Consider the following 22,887-nt stretch of genomic DNA (forward strand, 5'->3'; position numbering starts at 1 on the left):
AGCCTCAGAGTTGAAATATAGCTTTAAGTTGACATTCAAGCCTTTATTTTTACTTTCCTTCATCAGAATGCTCCGAAAATGCACAGGGACATTAAGGGATGTGTATACTATCACCCTGGGGTGAAATGAGTCTGGCTAATATGGAGGTTTGGTTTTTAGAGCAGCCTGAATAAGACTTAGAATATGGCTTTAAATTGCAGCCTCAAACAGAGTTGAAATATAGCTTTAAGTTGACATTTAAGCCTTTATTTTTACTTTCCTTCATCAGAATGCTCCAAAAATGCACAGGGACATTAAGGGATGTGTATACTATCACCCTGGGGTGAAATGAGTCTGGCTAATATGGAGGTTTGGTTTTTAGAGCAGCCTGAATAAGACTTACAATATGGCTTTAAATAGCAGCCTCAAACAGAGTTGAAATATAGCTTTAAGTTGACATTTAAGCCTTTATTTTTACTTTCCTTCATCAGAATGCTCCGAAAATGCACAGGGACATTAAGGGATGTGTATACTATCACCCTGGGGTGAAATGAGTCTGGCTAATATGGAGGTTTGGTTTTTAGAGCAGCCTGAATAAGACTTACAATATGGCTTTAAATAGCAGCCTCAGAGTTGAAATATAGCTTTAAGTTGACATTTAAGCCTTTATTTTTACTTTCCTTCATCAGAATGCTCCGAAAATGCACAGGGACATTAAGGGATGTGTATACTATCACCCTGGGGTGAAATGAGTCTGGCTAATATGGAGGTTTGGTTTTTAGAGCAGCCTGAATAAGACTTACAATATGGCTTTAAATAGCAGCCTCAGAGTTGAAATATAGCTTTAAGTTGACATTTAAGCCTTTATTTTTACTTTCCTTCATCAGAATGCTCCGAAAATGCAAAATGGACACAGGGACATTAAGGGATGTATACTATCACCCTGGGGTGAAATGAGTCTGGCTAATATGGAGGTTTGGTTTTTAGAGCAGCCTGAATAAGACTTACAATATGGCTTTAAATTGCAGCCTCAAACAGAGTTGAAATATAGCTTTAAGTTGACATTTAAGCCTTTATTTTTACTTTCCTTCATCAGAATGCTCCGAAAATGCACAGGGACATTAAGGGATGTGTATACTATCACCCTGGGGTGAAATGAGTCTGGCTAATATGGAGGTTTGGTTTTTTAGAGCAGCCTGAATAAGACTTAGAATATGGCTTTAAATAGCAGCCTCAAACAGAGTTGAAATATAGCTTTAAGTTGACATTTAAGCCTTTATTTTTACTTTCCTTCATCAGAATGCTCCGAAAATGCACAGGGACATTAAGGGATGTGTATACTATCACCCTGGGGTGAAATGAGTCTGGCTAATATGGAGGTTTGGTTTTAGAGCAGCCTGAATAAGACTTACAATATGGCTTTAAATAGCAGCCTCAGAGTTGAAATATAGCTTTAAGTTGACATTTAAGCCTTTATTTTTACTTTCCTTCATCAGAATGCTCCGAAAATGCACAGGGACATTAAGGGATGTGTATACTATCACCCTGGGGTGAAATGAGTCTGGCTAATATGGAGGTTTGGTTTTTAGAGCAGCCTGAATAAGACTTACAATATGGCTTTAAATAGCAGCCTCAGAGTTGAAATATAGCTTTAAGTTGACATTTAAGCCTTTATTTTTACTTTCCTTCATCAGAATGCTCCGAAAATGCACAGGGACATTAAGGGATGTGTATACTATCACCCTGGGGTGAAATGAGTCTGGCTAATATGGAGGTTTGGTTTTTAGAGCAGCCTGAATAAGACTTAGAATATGGCTTTAAATTGCAGCCTCAAACAGAGTTGAAATATAGCTTTAAGTTGACATTTAAGCCTTTATTTTTACTTTCCTTCATCAGAATGCTCAAAAATGCACAGGGACATTAAGGGATGTGTATACTATCACCCTGGGGTGAAATGAGTCTGGCTAATATGGAGGTTTGGTTTTTAGAGCAGCCTGAATAAGACTTACAAATATGGCTTTAAATAGCAGCCTCAAACAGAGTTGAAATATAGCTTTAAGTTGACATTTAAGCCTTTATTTTTACTTTCCTTCATCAGAATGCTCCGAAAATGCACAGGGACATTAAGGGATGTGTATACTATCACCCTGGGGTGAAATGAGTCTGGCTAATATGGAGGTTTGGTTTTTTTAGAGCAGCCTGAATAAGACTTACAATATGGCTTTAAATAGCAGCCTCAGAGTTGAAATATAGCTTTAAGTTGACATTTAAGCCTTTATTTTTACTTTCCTTCATCAGAATGCTCCGAAAATGCACAGGGACATTAAGGGATGTGTATACTATCACCCTGGGGTGAAATGAGTCTGGCTAATATGGAGGTTTGGTTTTTAGAGCAGCCTGAATAAGACTTACAATATGGCTTTAAATAGCAGCCTCAGAGTTGAAATATAGCTTTAAGTTGACATTTAAGCCTTTATTTTTACTTTCCTTCATCAGAATGCTCCGAAAATGCACAGGGACATTAAGGGATGTGTATACTATCACCCTGGGGTGAAATGAGTCTGGCTAATATGGAGGTTTGGTTTTTAGAGCAGCCTGAATAAGACTTACAATATGGCTTTAAATAGCAGCCTCAAACAGAGTTGAAATATAGCTTTAAGTTGACATTTAAGCCTTTATTTTTACTTTCCTTCATCAGAATGCTCCGAAAATGCACAGGGACATTAAGGGATGTGTATACTATCACCCTGGGGTGAAATGAGTCTGGCTAATATGGAGGTTTGTTTTTTTAGAGCAGCCTGAATAAGACTTACAATATGGCTTTAAATAGCAGCCTCAAACAGAGTTGAAATATAGCTTTAAGTTGACATTTAAGCCTTTATTTTTACTTTCCTTCATCAGAATGCTCGAAAATGCACAGGGACATTAAGGGATGTGTATACTATCACCCTGGGGTGAAATGAGTCTGGCTAATATGGAGGTTTGGTTTTTAGAGCAGCCTGAATAAGACTTAGAATATGGCTTTAAATTGCAGCCTCAAACAGAGTTGAAATATAGCTTTAAGTTGACATTTAAGCCTTTATTTTTACTTTCCTTCATCAGAATGCTCAAAAAATGCACAGGGACATTAAGGGATGTGTATACTATCACCCTGGGGTGAAATGAGTCTGGCTAATATGGAGGTTTGGTTTTTAGAGCAGCCTGAATAAGACTTACAATATGGCTTTAAATAGCAGCCTCAAACAGAGTTGAAATATAGCTTTAAGTTGACATTTAAGCCTTTATTTTTACTTTCCTTCATCAGAATGCTCCGAAAATGCACAGGGACATTAAGGGATGTGTATACTATCACCCTGGGGTGAAATGAGTCTGGCTAATATGGAGGTTTGGTTTTTAGAGCAGCCTGAATAAGACTTACAATATGGCTTTAAATAGCAGCCTCAGAGTTGAAATATAGCTTTAAGTTGACATTTAAGCCTTTATTTTTACTTTCCTTCATGAATGCTCCGAAAATGCACAGGGACATTAAGGGATGTGTATACTATCACCCTGGGGTGAAATGAGTCTGGCTAATATGGAGGTTTGGTTTTTAGAGCAGCCTGAATAAGACTTACAATATGGCTTTAAATAGCAGCCTCAGAGTTGAAATATAGCTTTAAGTTGACATTTAAGCCTTTATTTTTACTTTCCTTCATCAGAATGCTCCGAAAATGCACAGGGACATTAAGGGATGTGTATGTATACTATCACCCTGGGGTGAAATCAGTCTGGCTAATATGGAGGTTTGGTTTTTAGAGCAGCCTGAATAAGACTTACAATATGGCTTTAAATAGCAGCCTCAGAGTTGAAATATAGCTTTAAGTTGACATTTAAGCCTTTATTTTTACTTTCCTTCATCAGAATGCTCCAAAAATGCACAGGGACATTAAGGGATGTGTATACTATCACCCTGGGGTGAAATGAGTCTGGCTAATATGGAGGTTTGGTTTTTAGAGCAGCCTGAATAAGACTTACAATATGGCTTTAAATAGCAGCCTCAAACAGAGTTGAAATATAGCTTTAAGTTGACATTTAAGCCTTTATTTTTACTTTCCTTCATCAGAATGCTCGAAAATGCACAGGGACATTAAGGGATGTGTATACTATCACCCTGGGGTGAAATGAGTCTGGCTAATATGGAGGTTTGGTTTTTAGAGCAGCCTGAATAAGACTTAGAATATGGCTTTAAATAGCAGCCTCAAACAGAGTTGAAATATAGCTTTAAGTTGACATTTAAGCCTTTATTTTTACTTTCCTTCATCAGAATGTCCGAAAATGCACAGGGACATTAAGGGATGTGTATACTATCACCCTGGGGTGAAATGAGTCTGGCTAATATGGAGGTTTGGTTTTTAGAGCAGCCTGAATAAGACTTACAATATGGCTTTAAATAGCAGCCTCAGAGTTGAAATATAGCTTTAAGTTGACATTTAAGCCTTTATTTTTACTTTCCTTCATCAGAATGCTCCGAAAATGCACAGGGACATTAAGGGATGTGTATACTATCACCCTGGGGTGAAATGAGTCTGGCTAATATGGAGGTTTGTTTTTTAGCAGCCTGAATAAGACTTAGAATATGGCTTTAAATAGCAGCCTCAAACAGAGTTGAAATATAGCTTTAAGTTGACATTTAAGCCTTTATTTTTACTTTCCTTCATCAGAATGCTCCGAAAATGCACAGGGACATTAAGGGATGTGTATACTATCACCCTGGGGTGAAATGAGTCTGGCTAATATGGAGGTTTGGTTTTTAGAGCAGCCTGAATAAGACTTACAATATGGCTTTAAATAGCAGCCTCAGAGTTGAAATATAGCTTTAAGTTGACATTTAAGCCTTTATTTTTACTTTCCTTCATCAGAATGCTCGAAAATGCACAGGGACATTAAGGGATGTGTATACTATCACCCTGGGGTGAAATGAAATGGAGGTTTGGTTTTTAGAGCAGCCTGAATATGGAGGTTTGGCTTTTTAGAGCAGAGTTGAATAAGACTTAGTTGAATATGGCTTTATTTTTACTTTCCTTCATCAGCCTCGAAAAACAGACATTAAGGGTTGTATACTATCACCCTGGGGTGAAAATATGGAGGTTTGGTTTTTAGACATTTAAGACCAATATATTTTAAATTTTTAAATATATATCTTTAAGTTGACATTTAAGCCTTTATTTTTATCATCATCAGAATTTAAGAAATTTTTACTTTCCTTCAAGGGATGTGAAAAATCACAGGGACATTAAGGGATGTGATCACCCTGGGGTGAAATGAGTCTGGCTAATATGGAGGTTTGGTTTTTAGAGCAGCCTGAATAAGACTTAGAATATGGCTTTAAATTGCAGCCTCAAACAGAGTTGAAATATAGCTTTAAGTTGACATTTAAGCCTTTATTTTTACTTTCCTTCATCAGAATGCTCCGAAAATGCACAGGGACATTAAGGGATGTGTATACTATCACCCTGGGGTGAAATGAGTCTGGCTAATATGGAGGTTTGGTTTTAGAGCAGCCTGAATAAGACTTAGAATATGGCTTTAAATTGCAGCCTCAAAGAGTTGAAATATAGCTTTAAGTTGACATTTAAGCCTTTATTTTTACTTTCCTTCATCAGAATGCTCCAAAAATGCACAGGGACATTAAGGGATGTGTATACTATCACCCTGGGGTGAAATCAGTCTGGCTAATATGGAGGTTTGGTTTTTAGAGCAGCCTGAATAAGACTTACAATATGGCTTTAACTAGCAGCCTCAGAGTTGAATGGAGCTGGGTTTTCTCCATAATGCCAAGGTCATCAATGGGACACTGGAGATTTGAATCAGGTTTCCATTACAACGGGGAGCCATATTTGGCCATTTGGGGGTACTGCAAATTGAGTCACTTTAGCAATAGAATGGTCAAATGCACTTTAGCAATAGAATCATCAAAATCTTGTTTTCTCCATAACACCAAGGTATTTATGGACATGCTGGTCATCAATGGGACACTGAAGATCTGTGTTTCCATTTCAACGGGAAGCCATATTTGGCCATTTGGGGGTACTGCAAATTGAGTCACTTTAGCAATAGAATGGTCAAATGCACTTTAGCAATAGAATCATCAAAATCTTGTTTTCTCCATGATGCCTAGGTATTTATGGACATAGTGGTCATCAATGAGACACTGAAGATCTGCGTTATGTGAATCAGGTTTCCATTACAACGGGGAGCCATATTTGGCCATTTGGGGGCACTGCAAAGTGAGTCACTTTAGCAATAGAATGGTCAAATGCAATTTACAAATTCAATGGTCTATACCTTGATTTCTCTGGAGCTGGGTTTTCTCCATAATGCCAAGGTATTTATGGACATGCTCATCATCAATGGGACACTGAAGATCTGTGTAATGTGAATCAGGTTTCCATTACAACGGGGAGCCATATTTGGCCATTTGGGGGCACTGCAAATTTAGTCACTTTAGCAATAGAATGGTCAAAGGCAATTTAGCAATGCAATGGTCTATACCTTGATTTCTCTGGAGCTGGGTTTTCTCCATAATTCCAGGGTAGATATAGACATGCTGAGCATCAATGGGACACTGAGGACCTGTATTATGTTAATCAGTTTTCAAATTTCAACCGGGAACCATATTTGGGGGCATTGCAAAGTGAGGCACTTATGCAATGTTTTGCCAATGACTCATTGAATGGTTTCAGTTAAGAGCAGTAGTTCATAAATGTACACTCCCAGTCAAAAGTTTTATAACAACCCAATTTTTTTATTTTATTGAAATTTTAGAAGTTCAAGTCTAATGAATAGCTTGAAATCGTACAAAAGGTAAGTGGTGAACTGCGTGAGGTTAAAAAAAAAAAAAAAAAAAGTAAGGTTATCCAAAACTGAAAAATAATGTACATTTCAGTATTTTACAAAAAGGCCATTTTCAGGGAACAAGAAATGGGTTAACAACGTAAAGCTGTTCTGCAGCAATGGAGGTTGATCAAGCTTTGAAAGTTGGTGCTACCAATTCCCACAGGTGTTCCAACTTGTCTGGATTACTTACAACCCCCTCTGTTTGTATAACAGTATTTTTGGATCACACTGTGGTACCATACCCTCGTGGGCATTATTTGAATAGTATTGTACTGCATGAAGTAGTGTATTGCTATAGAAATGGCGGGAAAAAGGCAATTAACAATGGAAGAGAGACAGACCATCATAACACTTAAGAATGTTGGTCTTTCCTACAGAGAAATTGCAAAGAAAGTCAAGGTGTCAGTGAGTACAGTATTCTTCACCATGAAAAGGCACTTAGAAACTGTGGGAAACTCTGACAGGAAAAGGTCTGGCAGACCCAAAGCCACAACAGAATCAGAAGACACGTTTCTGAGAGTCAACAGCTTGTGTGATAGGCGGCTCACAGGACAACAGCTTCAAACACAGCTTAATAGTGGTCATAATAAGCAAGTCTCAGACTTCGAGCTGCAGGTTTGATAGGTCGAGTTGCAGCAAGAAAGCCATTGCTAAGACGTCAGAATAAGAAAAAGAGGCTTGCTTGGACCAAGAAACACTGCCAATGGACTACTGAAGATTGGAAGAAGGTGTTACGGACTGAAGAATAAAAATTTTAAATCTTCGGTTCATCACGCAGGATTTTTGTACGCCGTTGAGTAGGCGAAAGGATGTTCCTCAGTGTGTGACATAAACTGTCAAACACGGAGGAGGTAGCATGATGGTCTGGGGCTGTTTTGCTGGATCTAGGGTCAGTGATTTGTACAGAGTGAAACCCTGAACCAAAACGGCTACCACAGCATTTTGCAGCGCCATGCAGTACCCTCTGGTATGCGCCTAGTTGGTCAGGGGTTCATCCTACAGCAAGGTATTGACCCAAAACATAAGTCCAAGCTATGCCAGAACTACCTTAGCAAAAAAGAACAAGATGGTAAGCTTAAAAACATGGAGTGGCCAGCACAGTCACCACACTTAAACCCCGTTGAGCTGGTTTGGGATGAACTGGACAGAAAAGTGAAAAAGCAACCTACAAGTGCCACACATTTATGGGAACTTCTGCAACAGAGTTAGGAAGAACTTTCTGAAGAATATTTGATTTCCATTGTAGAAAGAATGCCACGAGTGTGTTAAACTGTTATATCTGCCAAAGGGGGCAACTTTGATGAGTCAAAAATGTTGAATACATTCGTTTATAAATTTATTCCATGATTTATTTTTTAACTTAAATTGTTCATTTGTTCCATTTTTTCATTTCAGAGTACAATAAGACATTGAACTGCATGAATTTCATTAAAAACCTGGAAAAATTGGGGTGTTTTAAAACTTTTGACCGGTAGTGTATATTTTTAGAATATCATTCAGTCGGTCCGCTTTTATCTGCCACGCTGTCTCGCATTTTTTTTTTTTTTTTTTTTTTTTTTTTTTTTTTAAATAGGACGAGTTTCCTTCTCTACAAATTATATGCTTTGCTCCCTCGTATATATGGACATAGAAAATAAGACACTGAAGAAATTGGACTCTAAAATCTAGAAACTATAAAAGATAATTAAATGATCAATTCCATGCACACTGTAAACCGAGTATATTAATCTGTTATTCCCCCCAGCAAAATATTAGGTCAAAAACCATTGAGGTGTCCTCTCCCTGTTGTCATGAATGTACAGTAGCCTACAACACTAGATAGTCACTGGTCCAGTGAACTAAGACTAGGCCTATAATTTCTGAGGATTGTACAATTAGGATACGTTCTTAAAATTGTACAATCCTCCCTGTTGAGGGTAGATGTCGAAGAGTAGTATTGAGCAGATGTAAACACTCAGGATGAGTCGGAGATGAGGTTGAAACGACGGGATTTTAATTTTTTTTGTCCCAATTAAGGCAGATAGGCAAGAATGATAATATAAAAATGAACAAAATTAAGTAAAATGAACAAAAATATACTTTCAAGAAAATAAAGTAAAATTGACGTGAGAGTCAACACAATTAAATATTATAAATATACAACCATTCACCAATTGACCTTAAATCTAGGAATGGCTGACGCGAAACTGACGTTCCGAAGCTTTGTCGAGATCCCAAAGCGCAGAGGTTTTGAAACACTGATCCGAAGCATGATTCAAAACACCGATGTCACGTGACTACGGCTAAATGAAGCTTCGGAGTGTTTCACAAGTGTTTCAACAGGTGGCATGGTCCACCGAATCAGAGTTTGATTGACAGGGAACAGACCACACAATCGCACATCTGTATAAAGTGAAGTCAATACATCTTGACTTCTTGGGTTTTTGTGAGAGGGGTTTGATTTTGAGATAGCGGATTTTTGGTGATATAGTGACATTTATACTGCGATTTGTTTAGTTATATTTAGGCTTACATTTAAATTTACACATTGACTGATAGGCTAGAGACAAACAGAGTATACATACAGTGACACATTAATAGATAGATACATATATAAAAAACATGTATAAAGCCCATCTGGAAAGTTTACCAAATAATTTGCAAAATAGATTCTGTAAGAGGACAAGTAGATATGAACTAAAAAAGGTACTGAGGTTTTTACAAAACCCAGGTTCCAATCGGCTGTAAAGGAAACATGTGTCACAATCAAAGGAGTCAGTTTGTGGAACAGTCTTGATTGTAGAATTAAAACTTCAAAGTCCATTTATGTGTTTAAGAAGTGTGTTAAATTATCAATGTTGCAGAAATATAATACTGCGGAGTAGCAGATCAACTTTATTGATGTATTTTGTGTTTTGAGCCTACAAGCTTCACATATTAGATAAATACAATACTTTTTTTTTTTTAATGGCTCATTGTCAAGGTTGTTGCAGATCAACACCTGCAAGTGACCACTAAGTGTCATTGTTGAGACGGTGTCAGATTGTTCCAAAGCCTCGACACAATATGGCACATTTGCTTCCACTGTTTCATTGTTTCACGAAGCCTCAATCTGCCCACCACTACTTACATCAAGTCATCACTCAGAGGACAGACTTACAGACTTACAGACTTACAGACTTACAGACTTACAGACTTACAGACTTACAGACTTACAGACTTACAGACTTACAGACGTCTCCCTCAGGTATTCCAACAGCTCTGTCTGGAGCAAATACTACTGCCCCTCTATATAGCCTGAAGCCTGCCCCTCAAATTGGAACATACCAACATAATACAATGCAGGGGTGGCTCAGGTGAGTAGACCATAACAGCTCCATACAGCCAACATGAATCTATCTAAGACACTACACAGTTACAGTATATAAATTATATAATTGACATTCCAATTAGCCACAGCCACAAGATCTCTTGTTAGCTGTAAAATGTAATACATAAAATGCCGGTTAACTTCCTGTTACCCCGGAAGTCATAGACCCATTTAAATCCAAGGACTGCAGAAAACTTTCCCTTAGAACAAAGAGAGCACATGCTGGTAAGACCAAACATTTTACCCTCTGTTAACTTTTAAACTCAATAAACTACAGTAGTTAACAAAGACACTTGGTTGCGTGATTATTATAACTGGTGATGTTTGTGACAATCTGTATGGTTTTAAACAATGTATAGATGAATGTAGCTATAGCAAATCACCGCAGTATTAGATGTTAAATATGTGCACAAAACTACGGGATTACTGTGTGGAATTTGATGAATGGCTAGTTTAACAGAGGATTCGAAACCAGCATAAGTAACAGAACATACACACGTCAAACAAACCTATACAGGCAATCTCTTCACTCAGTCTTTGAGATATAAAATAGGTAGAGCAGCGCTACCGTGACTGCAGCCATGCGCCCCGTCACACTCCCAAATTATAGTCCCAGTTTACTGGACAACACAAAGTGTGTGTTAATAATGCCAAATACAATGCAAATGGAAGAGGAACAAACATGATCCTTTATTGTTAAAGAATTAAAAACAAGGTTCATTGGTCTACTATAGAAATGTACAGCATTGTATGTATTGCCCTTAGTAACAGACTTCATTTAAAAGACAGTTGAAATGTTATCAGCCTTTTCTAATGATCTCAACAACTGCCATAATATATTCATCAAACTTCTAACAACAATATGAACAGCAGTCTTCATACAGCAATATAACAGTAACAATGATTGTCACATGAATAATTATTAAAAAAAACATGGTCACAACTTTAAATAATAACTTAATACTTAAATGAACAGCAATATGCACCTGTTGTATTTTAATGCAGGCTGATAACAATAAGGTAAAACCACTGGTGAGTGAACAAAAAAGGCTTCAGCATTAAATAAATCCTGGCTGTTAGCCTGGTCGGGAGCAGGCTAGCTGCACAGAATAAATCTCCATGGTGATTTATGTGCCTCCGCTTTCGTGAAACCGAGTCAAGGCTAAATTCATCCAGGATAACGGGGAAATCCCAACTTAATCCCTTATCTTGGTTTTGTGAAAGAGGTCCCTAATGCTCTTGGCTACGGCCAACCGTTGGTGGCAATCATGCAACAACTTGTTATGCCAAATGCCAATATAACAGAAGAAGAACACGCATGCAGACCATGTCCGCCTTGCCAGTCGGAAAAACAACGTAACCACGGGGGCGGTGCCTGTTATTCTGAGGTGGCATGAATACGCCATTCTTGTTCAAGCCCGTGTGTTCTGCTAGATAAATGTGTGCAGCATTCACTGTCCCGTGGGAAATAATGCAAAGTTGAGCATCATGCAGATCACCCTGATAGATAACCAGAATTGTAAGTCAGAATGTAAACTCGGCCACAGATAGTAAGCACAATTAAATTAACCTAAAACTAACTTGAATTAAAATGCCACAGCCCATACTGTTTTTTTTTTTCATTATTACAACATAGACATTAAGAGAATAAATCGTTATGCAAGTACTTTTACTTTTTAAAATTAGGTACTTTTTACTTAAGTAGGGTAAGGGTTGTCATTTTGGTACTTCTACTTTTACTAAAGTATATATGTCTCTGGTTATTTGTACTTTTACTTAAGTACTGAGATTCAGTAGCCTACTTCCTCTACCACTGTTTATTTCTGCTATAAAATGGGGATTTTCTAACATCGGGGTTCTATGGGGATTGAATTGCCTCATGGCCACTCGAGGAACTGCAGTTCAGCCCAGGAGCTGCCACTTCAATAACAAGCGTGCTGCGTGACATTCACAAACATACTTTTCAGCAATAAGCATCTTACTGATATATTGGTAATTAGCTCCTCAAACTAATTCATCTTAATTAAGTATCGGAACAGTTTGTTAAGTCTTTGTTGTCTGTCCAGTTCCTAGGGCGCACTCGCTCCACTCCAGTCCGCTAGGTGACAGTAATGCAATAAAATAGCTGTATCGACAGCTAACCGGAAATGAAAACAAATCACAGACGGAAGAAAAAAAAATGGAAGCGGCAGTGTTCATTCTGTCACTTGTGGATTGCTGTGCACTTATTTTCCTCTCTGTCTACTTTGTATCCTTTTCGGCTCTGTGATTTCTGACAGGTGTTGAGCTTTATTCAAAGCGGCTAACGTTAGCTGGCAGAAAGCTCCTTATGAATTCCTTTCTGCATGTCAGTACAATAACGCTAACGTTAACTAGCTAGCTAGCTAACCGGTTAGCCGCGCCAACGTTAACTAGCTAGCTAGCTAGCTAACCGGTTAGCCGCCTTCTTACAAGAGTCAGACGGGCTAGCGCCCACAAGTGTCACTGTCAGTTGGATATGGTCAATGCTTAGCTAAGGGTTGCTAGAAATATGTTTATAATCCATGTCTGTAGTACAGTACACATTAGATTCAGTGTTTCTCCTAAACCTATCACTAATCGCAACATCTTGTAGGTTGTCTGCCATGCGTCTATTTTGTCCAGTTGAATGAAGCTGATAGAAGCAGGGAATGAGGACATTGACATAAAAATATATTTTCTTTTTTCAACACTTACAGATTGTATAAAGTTTGTGGCACCTTTACTTGAATCTCAGATTATCACGCTGTCTGATCTAGAATGTGACTACATTAATGCTAGAGCCTGCTGCTCCAAGCTAAACAAAGTAAGTCATGTTATCCTGGATTATTGCTGTCACAGATTTTTACACCTTTTTATTTATGCCTTTTTTTGTAGTGCATGGTTTAATGTATTATATGATGAATGAGGGTTTTTCCTGCATAGAGAAAGTTTTGGTGCCCCCCAAAGAAGTTTATAGCAAGTGCCAAAGGAAAATCATGAGTGCCAAAACATCTGCTTTTCAGCAGCCAGCCTCCCTCTCATCCACATATGCTATTTTTTAAACATGCGGCTGGCGCTGATAAACCAGCTAAAAGCTGCATGGTTTCGACTGGACTGAATGCTCCGCTATAAAGCCAGCGCAAATGGCATCTCCGTTTGAGTGGATTTATGGTTCTGCGGAGAAAAATGTAATCTTCATAACGTTTTGTATTTATAACACAATTGTACTATTAAATGAGCTACAACAGTAATAGCAGTTTATGTAAGTCACTCCTAAATTTAGGAGCAACACGTGAAAAAAATTAGTCAATCCCTGTTGATATTATTTACACGAACTGGATTTTGGGGTCATGTGTAGTATGCCCAGGTCCAGGATGCGAAAAACCCCTTACTGCATTATATTCCATTGTATTTTATATTTTTAATTTTAACCTGCCAGCAGAATTTTTTGTTTTCCTTGACATAAATAAAGATGTTGTCGCCATAAGTTTGTGCCTAAAAATCAATCAGAATGCAGGAAATGAAGTCTTTGGCGCTCAAAACTTCCTGGCCAAGGACCCCCAGATTCCCATATGTGTTCCCCAAAAGGCCCATTCTGAGCCAGGAAAAACCCTGTGAATGCTATTAAATTGATAAAGCGGATTTTCACATCTGTATTTATAGATACTACAAAGACATGTTATTAGTTCAAGGTTTTTTTATTTGTCATGTCTACAACAATTACAGATTAGTTGGCAATGAAAGTGTTAAGGTGTGTGTGTGTGTGTGTGTGTGTGTGTGTGTGTGTGTGTGTTAAATAACTATTAAAAGAAAATTATGCAAGTAAAACATTGCAAAATAAATTAAGTAATTTGTGTAGACAGTATTGTAAATGAGTACATCTTAATGTAAACCTAATCTAAAAGGAATGTAGTCAATGTATATTTACATAATGAGAATACACACAACCACACAAAGGAGTAAACTGTTGTAAGTAAAAGTATATAAAATTAAGGTTTAATGGTAAAGTGACGTGATAAGCTCAGAGCCTAAGAGTTCAAAAGTCTTATAGCCTGTGGGATAAAGCTGCCCCTGAGCATGCCTGTAAGTGAGTCAGGGAGGGAGGAGGTGATGGAAAATTTTGAATAACTGCTCAAAGCACTTCATGATGGTGGAGGTGAGTCCTACTAACAGTAGTTATTCAGGCAAGGTCTTTGGTCTTTTTGGGCACAGGGACTAGGGCTGGGCACTGTTTACATTTCTGTACAGACACTCGTATTTGAAATTCGTTGCCGGTACCCAACAGTACATTTTTTAGTTACTTTACCTCTGTAGTAACAAAAGAAATGATTTTAGTTGTAAAAATTGTTTATTTACATTTTATACACCACACAAAATATAACCCCTCTCCCTCCCCTCACAAACCTCTACAACCTATTAATGATATTTTGTGTTTCCAGTGGGTTATTCCAGAGATGGTTGGCCAGTGTCTCTCCACTATGCTGATGTTGGTCTCCATGCACTGGTTCATTTTCCTCCTCAACCTGCCTGTAGCAGCCTGGAACATTTACAGGTATGTTCACACTGTTGCTATTTCCTGCATTGTTTGTGAGAAAACATGCTCTTCTGCTGTGTTCAGGTGCTGCGGTTGCAGTGGGGGGGTCGTGGGGTCCTCCCCCGAGACATGTTGACTAGACTATGCATTTTCACATCATTTTAGACTATTATCATTACAATATTCATTAAATCACACACACACACACACACACGTGTTGTTTTTCACATTACACTCAAAAAAGTTAAACTAATTTGCTCACTGATGAAGTAAATGCAATGTCCTGAAGTAATCGTACACATTTTTGTGGGTGATCGCACTATAAAAAATAAAACATAATAATCCCAAAATAACATTATACAAGGCTTATAGGAAAGGGATTTGAACTGTCAGGGTGAAGCCACTAACCAGTTTTAGGTAGGTATTGGGTATTGTTCCGATTCTTTTAATTTTAGAACAGGATTAGAATTGATTTATATTTAAATATAACTAAATATTGTTTCTAGAGCAGCAACAGTAAAGTTTACAACAGCCAAGTCACAAATACATTACAGGCCAAAAGTTTGGACACACCTCATTCAATGTGTTTCTTTATTTTCATGACTATTTACATTGTAGATTCTCACTGAAGGCATCAAAACTATGAATGAACACATATGGAATTATGTACTTAACCAAAAAGTTTCAAATAACTGAAAACAGCTTTTTTTGTAACTCTGCAAACCCTTGGTGTTCTCTCAATGAGCTTCATGAGGTAGTCACCTGAAATGGTTTTCACTTCACAGGTGTGCCTTGTCAGGGTTAATTAGTGAAATTTTTTCCCTTATTAATAAAAAAGCAAAGGGTGGCTACTTTGAAGAATCTAAAATATAAGACATGTTTTCAGTTATTTCACACTTTTTTGTTAAGTACATAATTCCATATGTGTTCATTCATAGTTTTCATGCCTTCAGTGAGAATCTACAATGTAAATAGTCATGAAAATAAAAAGGAAACGTTTTGAATGAGAAGGTGTGTCCAAACTTTTGGCCTGTACTGTACACTTATTAATATCTCACTGGAAATGGATCTAAAATGTCAGTAAAATAAATAACATAGACATTACTTAATGAAGTTTAGCGAGAATGAGGAACACATACATCAGTATCAGTTCTTCTTCCCTGATACTGATAGCTGTTGTAGATGTTACGTGCCCTAAAGTTCCTCTAAAATACAGTTCAATCACAACTGAAAATATGCCTCATTGTGTGTGAATAGAGGTGAATAAATATATTTGTTTATGTTGCAGCGAAGTGTCCGTTCGTTTCATACGTAAAACATTTGGCGGGGGGGTGCTTGGGAGTTATTGGTCGGACAGACCTCTCCCACTGCTAAAAAAATAAATCTAAAGGAAACACTTGTTTGGGTTTTTTTCGATACCGGTGCTAAAGGAATACTTTTAAAACAATGCCGGTGCCTATAAAAAAAAAAAAAAATGGAGCACCAAATGATAGTCGGCGGCATCAAAGGCCATATGATCAAAATTAAATTATTTATTAATAATGTAATAACAATAAGTTATTTCACCAGTAAATTGCTGTTAAATGACAAAACAACCACCAGATGGGAAAAGGGTATTTTACAATAACTTTGAATGCACCACGAGGCTTAAGCTACAGTGGTTTCAGTGAATGCACGGTCTGTGTTGTTTTACCGACAACAGCAGACTGTTAACATCCCGCTGTTGGAATCCTCTAAAGTGAAATACAGTCACACGTTTACACCGTTTAATGTTAGCTGTCAGCATTTTAACCGTGTTTAGTCCAGCTGCTAGCTAACGGTAGGCTAACGTTACCCGCTGTCAAGTGTAGTGTTAACTAGGGCTGCACAATATATCGTTTTTTTATCGTCATTGCAATATCAAATGGCACAATATACAAATCGCGAAAGGCTTCATAATATCGCACAAGACACTCAGTGATGCTTTGTGTTAGCTGAATGAAAAAAACAGTAGAAAACTGGTCTTTAAAATGTAACTCATTCTTTTTTTTAGTGGTTCCAGTTTATATTCAATTCAATGTTCAATTTGTTCCATAGAAGAATGTTGGAAATTATTTCCTTTCATCTTTTTTAAATTCAACAAGTCATTTGTTGTATTTTAGGAGAACACTGTAACCAGCAGAAAGGTATAAGTAAGAAACACTTAATAATAATATCTTTTTATCTATTGCAAGTGATATCTTTATTGCGATATTCAACGTTACCACATATCACATATTTTCCTCATATCATGCAGGCCCAGTGTTAAAGGTCCCATGGCATGAACATTTCACTTCATGAGGTTTTTTAACATTAATATGCGTTCCCCTAGCCTGCCTATGGTCCCCCATAAGCCTCCGATGATGCAAAATGACAAATGTTTTTTTTTCCAGACACACAATACAGCTATCTCTCGTATCAGGGGGACATGAGGGAGGGAAGCACGGTCATTCAAAAATACTACCGGGTTTCTACTGATACAAAGCTTAGTGCTAATCGGTGAAGTATCCCTTTAAGTTTACAAGAATTTGCCAAACTTTTAAGATTTGTGGCAAATTAAGATAAACAGTTAGGCTACATACAGACAGTTTTTGTTTTCGCTTATTCATAACAATTTGCTTAACAAGCACGCTGTGGTTGTATAAAAGTTGCCGAGTTGACGACAACTCCAGTAAAACGTTACCTTCACTTCACCTGGTTCACTGTGTCTCCACCGTGGCCTCTGATCTGCTGTCCACAACCCAGTGGTGAATTGCAGGACTGGCTGATCTACTATGAATGCGGCTTTTCTGACCAGCTGTGGTGCAGTCAGGCTCTTCGGTTTACTGTCTTCTTGTCCCTGTTGTCCCTGCAGGTATGTAAAGGTTCCGATGGGAAACATGGGCGTGTTTGACCCCACTGAGATCCACAACCGAGGTCAGCTCAAGTCCCACATGAAGGAGGCCATGATTAAACTGGGTTACCACCTGCTCTGCTTCTTCATTTATTTGTATAGGTAAGAGCAACCCCATCTACAGAGACAGCAATCAGCTTACAGCCCGTATAATAGTTGTGGCTGTACACAGACAGTTCTGTATTAACACCTATCTTTCCCACCTATTTTTCCAGCATGATCCTGGCTCTCATCAACGACTGAAGTCCCCAGCAAGCTGCCAAATTCTAAACTCCACTGTTTCCCCCCTCACAGCCTGCTCCTGTACTGTATGCATACAATCTTTCATAACAGCAGAGAAAGAAGAAGCTTACTGTTATTTGTGTTGTTATGATCTAAGAATTTTGACTTTAAAGTGCTCATATTATGCTCATTTTCAGGTTCATAATTGTGTTTAGAGGTTATATCAGAATAGGTTTACATGGTTTAATTTTCAAAAAACACCATATTTTTGTTGTACTGCACATTGCTGCAGCTCCTCGTTTCACCCTGTGTGCTGAGCTCTCTGTTTTAGCTACAGCTCTCTGTTTTTAGCCTTGCCTTGCCTTACAGAGTGAGGCATCACACTTCTGTTCCATCTTTGTTGGGAGCCTCACATGCGCAGTAGCTAGGTAAGGACTACTAGCCAGTCAGAAGCAGAGTATGAGGACGTGCCGCTCTATCAGCTAGGCGAGCATCATAACGTGTGTTACAAAGTGACCCACGTTTGTCACGGAAGTAAAGGCTGGACTACAACAGAGCTGTTTGGAGCAGTTTGTGAACAGTGTTTTCTGTTGGACATGTTAAGTCCCTTTGGAGTGGACTTTGGGCTATATGCACAAAAAAAGATCTATAACATAATAAAGGACAGGGAAAAAGCCAAAAAACATAATATGAGCACTTTAATACAATACTTAGGTTAATAATTAACCATTCCGTACCATCATGATCAAAGCTACAGCCCAGTGTTTTATTGTGAAGGGGATTAGTAATAGTGTTATTTTTTTTCAACCTCTATCTGTAACAGCTATTAATTACAACATCATTAGCGTGGCTGTAAGAAATAATACATTTTCACAAAAAGTAAGCATGTTTTGCTTACAGAACATTTCTGTTCTGTAAGCAAAACAGAAATAGCCAGTGAAGAAGTCATATATTACCAAGCACAGTACTGTGTAATAGTCCTGTCTATCTGAATATAAGGTGGAGTTTTTGAGTGGGTTTTTTCCCACCAAAGCCAAATTGGGAAAAACGTAAAGTGCTTCAAATCTCAAAACACATTGTTTTTTTTGTTGTTGTTGTGCCCTCCCCACACAGTAAAGGTGTCCATCGGTGTTCAGTTCACCTGCTGACTGGGAAGGACATACCAAATGATTCACATATTTTTCATCCTCTTTTTGACCAATCTGTATGTGCACATTTACAGTCACATCTCTGTCTTGTCATATGCTGTTGTTGCTCTTTTTTTTCTCTCTGAACTTTCCAAGTTGACATCACAGTGGGTTAAAGTATTCAACATTTTTACAATGTAATGTTAAAATCACAGGTTTGTGATAGTATTGAAGTGTGAAATTGTGCACCAGTGATGATCAGATGGTGGATCACTAAGCCTATTCTGAGACCTGCCAGACTTCAACATAACACTCCATCCCTGATCACTAACCACAGCTCTGCCCACACACACACACACACACACAATAACACAAACTATTTGATTAATATACAGTCATATTTGCCTCAACATGTGTATGTATGTGGGTGTATTCAGTGACGTGGTTCTGCACAGAGTAAAAGACAATCACACTCAACCACACATCAGTCCTCATCTGTCACTGTGTCTGGGCCAAAGTCTTGTGATGTGCTGGAATGATCACAGAGCTCGATGCTGTCTGAACTTCAATGGTGAAGTGTTTTGCAACATAAAAGGTTCAATTCAGTCTTGAAAGAAGTGTATGTATTGTTGTATTATTGGATGAGTGGCAGTTTCAATAAGAACAATTTGATTTGATGTCATGCACTTATGTTGTGTTTACTGAATGACCTTTGCAATAAATGCATACTGTATGTTAAAGTCTGACATTTCCTGTTTTAAAGTTCCCTATATCAGCAGGTGTCTCAGCTTTTCACTAGGACGAGAGATGTGTGCGTGCACTCCTCTTTATTTGTTGTGTATCGACAGAACAGTCATGACTGTTGATCCATGCCTACTACATGTGCAGGTATTCTGGAGCCATTTCTCTCTTCAGTTGGGGTGAACAGAGTACTACTGGTGAAAAAAGTTCATGTCTGATTCACACTAAACTTTTTTTGTTTCATAAATAAAAATGTAGATAAGTTGTTTGTCTGAATGCTTTTCAATTTATTCTCCCTTGTAGCTTTAAGGTTAAATCCATTTTCTGTCAACTATTTAATCATTTTAGCCATTTTATCACAGTTTGTGTCCTCACCAAATCTAATTGATTAAGTTCTTTCAAGAAACTATCTCACTAGGGGAATAATAACAACTTCACTGTTAGCTTTTTATAATCTAAAACGTAAAAAACTAAAAACACAAACCACAACACATTTTAGGTTAAAAATGATTGTGATCATTTTATAAAACGGAATTATATAATTAGAATAATGAAACTGTCATTAGCCTCCTGTATCTGAGGATACTGATGTCCATTGGACTAGTTTGATTTTAGAAGAATTTACAATATTACTATTATAATCTGAGGAAAGTGAGGTCTGTGAATAAATTTATATTTCAAGCAGTAAGCCACATTAGCTAATGTATGTTTACATATTCCTATCTAACAAAACTCTAATTTGTGTAACGTTATATGGTCGCCAGGGTCTGAACGTGTGTCATTTACGCGTTATTATGGATCCCACGTAACTTCCAGGCAAGTCCTGCCCGCGAAATCACAAATCCCACTATGGCCACGCCAAGACCCGCCCTACAAAGCAGCTCGATTGGTTGGGGTTAGGCATTTGACCTTGAGTGGTTAAGGTTAGGATAGCCGATTGGTCAAGGGATAGGACCTGAACAAATCCGGTTACGCTACCTAGTGTAAGCATGGACGCCTGGCCAATAAATGCTATTGAAGGGCAGGTCTTGGCGTGGCCATAGTGGGATTCGTAATATCGCGTCCCGCCCTACGAAGCAGTCCGATTGGTTGGGGTTAGGCATTGACTTTGAGTGGTTAAGGTTAGGATAGCCGATTGGTCAGGGTATAGGACCTGAACAAATCGGGTTACGCTACCTAGCTTTTTTTGTCGCTTTTTTCAACGTTGTCGCTTTATCAACTTTATTTTGATGTTTATGTAACTTTTTTTTTGTCTTTTAGCGTTTTTTTTTCAACTTTTATTTTTCACTTTTTTTAAATGTTTTTTGTTGTCATTGTTGTCAAGTTTTTGTCGGGTTTTGACGCTTTCCAGTGTTTTTGGCGGGGAGTTTTTCTGATTATCTTGGATAAATGTCTTTTCTTTACTCATTTGGACTGCCGGCTTTCCCTGAAGGTTAGGTTTTGGTTCCCATGGAAAGTTATTAATTACATCGAACCTTCCCAGAACAAAAATATTTTATATATAGATACTGAGATTTGGTAATGGTTTATTTCAACCAATTACTCTTTATATATAAATATATATATATATTTTTTTTTTTTTTTTTTTTTGTTCTCCCACTTGACTCTTAAAAATAGAGAAGTAACAACCTCTTCTGCCTCTATGAACCAGATGCATATATTATTAACAATTAACTTTCCTACTCAGACCCATACTGCAGTATGAGCATCTTGCTCCCAAACCGCTTCTTGTCCTGAATCTCTAGGAGGATGGCGGTTAAAAAGGCGGTGATGATTTAAGGGGGCGGGGATACATGTGGAGAAAATGTGGACAGAGGTGGCCAAGTCAAGTTAGCCAGACAATGCCAGAGTCAATACAGGTTTTAAACATGTCCCTTCAAAATAAAAGCATGAAAGTTAAAGGACTAAAGAATATAAAAAACTATTTATTAATCCAAATTTTAATAAGATATTCAATTTGCTGTTGATTTGGTGTTTGAGATTTTGAGATTTTCACAGCTTTTTGTCAAGCGACAATTTTGTGCATTAACTTTGGCTTCAAAGTGATCATAATTTGTCATTGAAAGAATATGAAACAGACTTCATACCGGCTATTAATAAAGCCTTTGAAGCTCATGAAGCATACTCAATGGTAGCTTACATAGGACTTTGCTGAGATGACATAAAAACCCAAATCTTAACTCAAGGTACGCTTACTAGCTATGGCCATAACTTTCAATCGTACCTCAAGGTTTTCATTAATGGAGTTTACTTGTTTGTCATCGCATCATCTACATATTAACCTAGCAAACTCCATCCACTGCTGAAGGCCATGAAAGTCGGTCGAAAGCTCTGTAAAGGCTAGTAAGCATACCTTGAGAAGTTTTCTTTAATTGAATTGCCATTTCCAAGATCGAGAATAAAGGTTTATGCTCAACAATGTTAAATGGACTGTATTTATATAGCGTTCTAGTCTTAATGACTAAATCGCTTTTACATAGTGCAGGAACCATTCACACACATTCATACACTGTGTCCGAGGCTGCCACATCAGGTGCCACCTGCTCATCAGATAAACATTTACACACATCCGCACACCGATGGCGCAGCATTGGGAGCAATTCAGGATTCACTGTCTTGCCCAAGGACACTTCGACATGGGACTGCAGGGCCAGGGATCAAAGAACAGACCTTCTGATTGGTAGACGACCGTGGTACAGCCGCCCCGGAATGTGATAGACTGTCCACCCATCTTAACTAATCTAAAATAAATGTTCACATAGAACCTTTCTAGGTTGACATATGGCAAATAATAATATGAATTATGAATATGATTTTACAACAGCATACAGTCATATTTCATGCAAAAATTTGCACGATTTGACCAACTGCCACTTTGCTCGTTTGAAAGCCATGATGTCTCTCTCTCATGGGTGGGCCAAATTCTCTGGGCGGGCAAAGCAGAGAAAGGGGAGGTAACCTTGCTCCTTATGACCTCATAAGGAGCACATTCCAGATCGGCCCATCTGAGCTTTCATTTTCTCAAAGGCAGAGCAGGATACCCAGGGCTCGGTTTACACCTATCACCATTTCTAGCCACTGGTGGACCATAGTAGCCTCGTGAGACCATCCTGATCTCGCGAGCTCCAGTTTTCCACTCGCAGATCAG

The 22,887-nt window shown here is 38.1% G+C and overlaps 1 protein-coding gene across 3 annotated transcripts; it reads left to right on the top strand.

The window, feature by feature from the left end:
• Positions 1-10,387: 10,387 nt before the first annotated feature.
• cnih4 (cornichon family member 4) lies at positions 10,388-18,110 on the top strand. 3 transcript variants are annotated; one of them, XM_028581151.1, is made up of 5 exons: positions 10,388-10,429; positions 12,922-13,028; positions 14,644-14,756; positions 17,611-17,751; positions 17,865-18,110. In XM_028581151.1, exons 3-5 carry the CDS (start codon positions 14,659-14,661, stop codon positions 17,890-17,892), a joined length of 267 nt encoding a protein of 88 aa, XP_028436952.1. In that variant the 5' UTR covers positions 10,388-10,429; positions 12,922-13,028; positions 14,644-14,658; the 3' UTR covers positions 17,893-18,110. The 3 variants fall into 3 exon arrangements, with proteins under 3 accessions (XP_028436952.1, XP_028436950.1, XP_028436951.1); XM_028581149.1 differs by lacking the exon at positions 10,388-10,429 and adding an exon at positions 12,262-12,452 and having other exon boundaries at positions 12,960-13,028; XM_028581150.1 differs by lacking the exon at positions 10,388-10,429 and adding an exon at positions 12,412-12,483.
• Positions 18,111-22,887: the final 4,777 nt, after the last annotated feature.

This window comes from Perca flavescens, chromosome 6, assembly GCF_004354835.1.
Source record: "Perca flavescens isolate YP-PL-M2 chromosome 6, PFLA_1.0, whole genome shotgun sequence".
In the NCBI taxonomy this organism is placed as follows: domain Eukaryota; kingdom Metazoa; phylum Chordata; class Actinopteri; order Perciformes; family Percidae; genus Perca; species Perca flavescens.

Excerpts from the sequence above, each read along its gene's own strand:
- cnih4 (XM_028581149.1), top strand. The coding sequence starts at position 12,384 with ATGGAAGCGGCAGTGTTCATTCTGTCACTTGTGGATTGCTGTGCACTT. Across the intron at positions 12,453-12,959 it reads TTTTCCTCTCTGTCTACTTT|ATTATCACGCTGTCTGATCT; the intron begins GTATCCTTTTCG and ends CTTGAATCTCAG. Across the intron at positions 14,757-17,610 it reads GCAGCCTGGAACATTTACAG|GTATGTAAAGGTTCCGATGG; the intron begins GTATGTTCACAC and ends TTGTCCCTGCAG.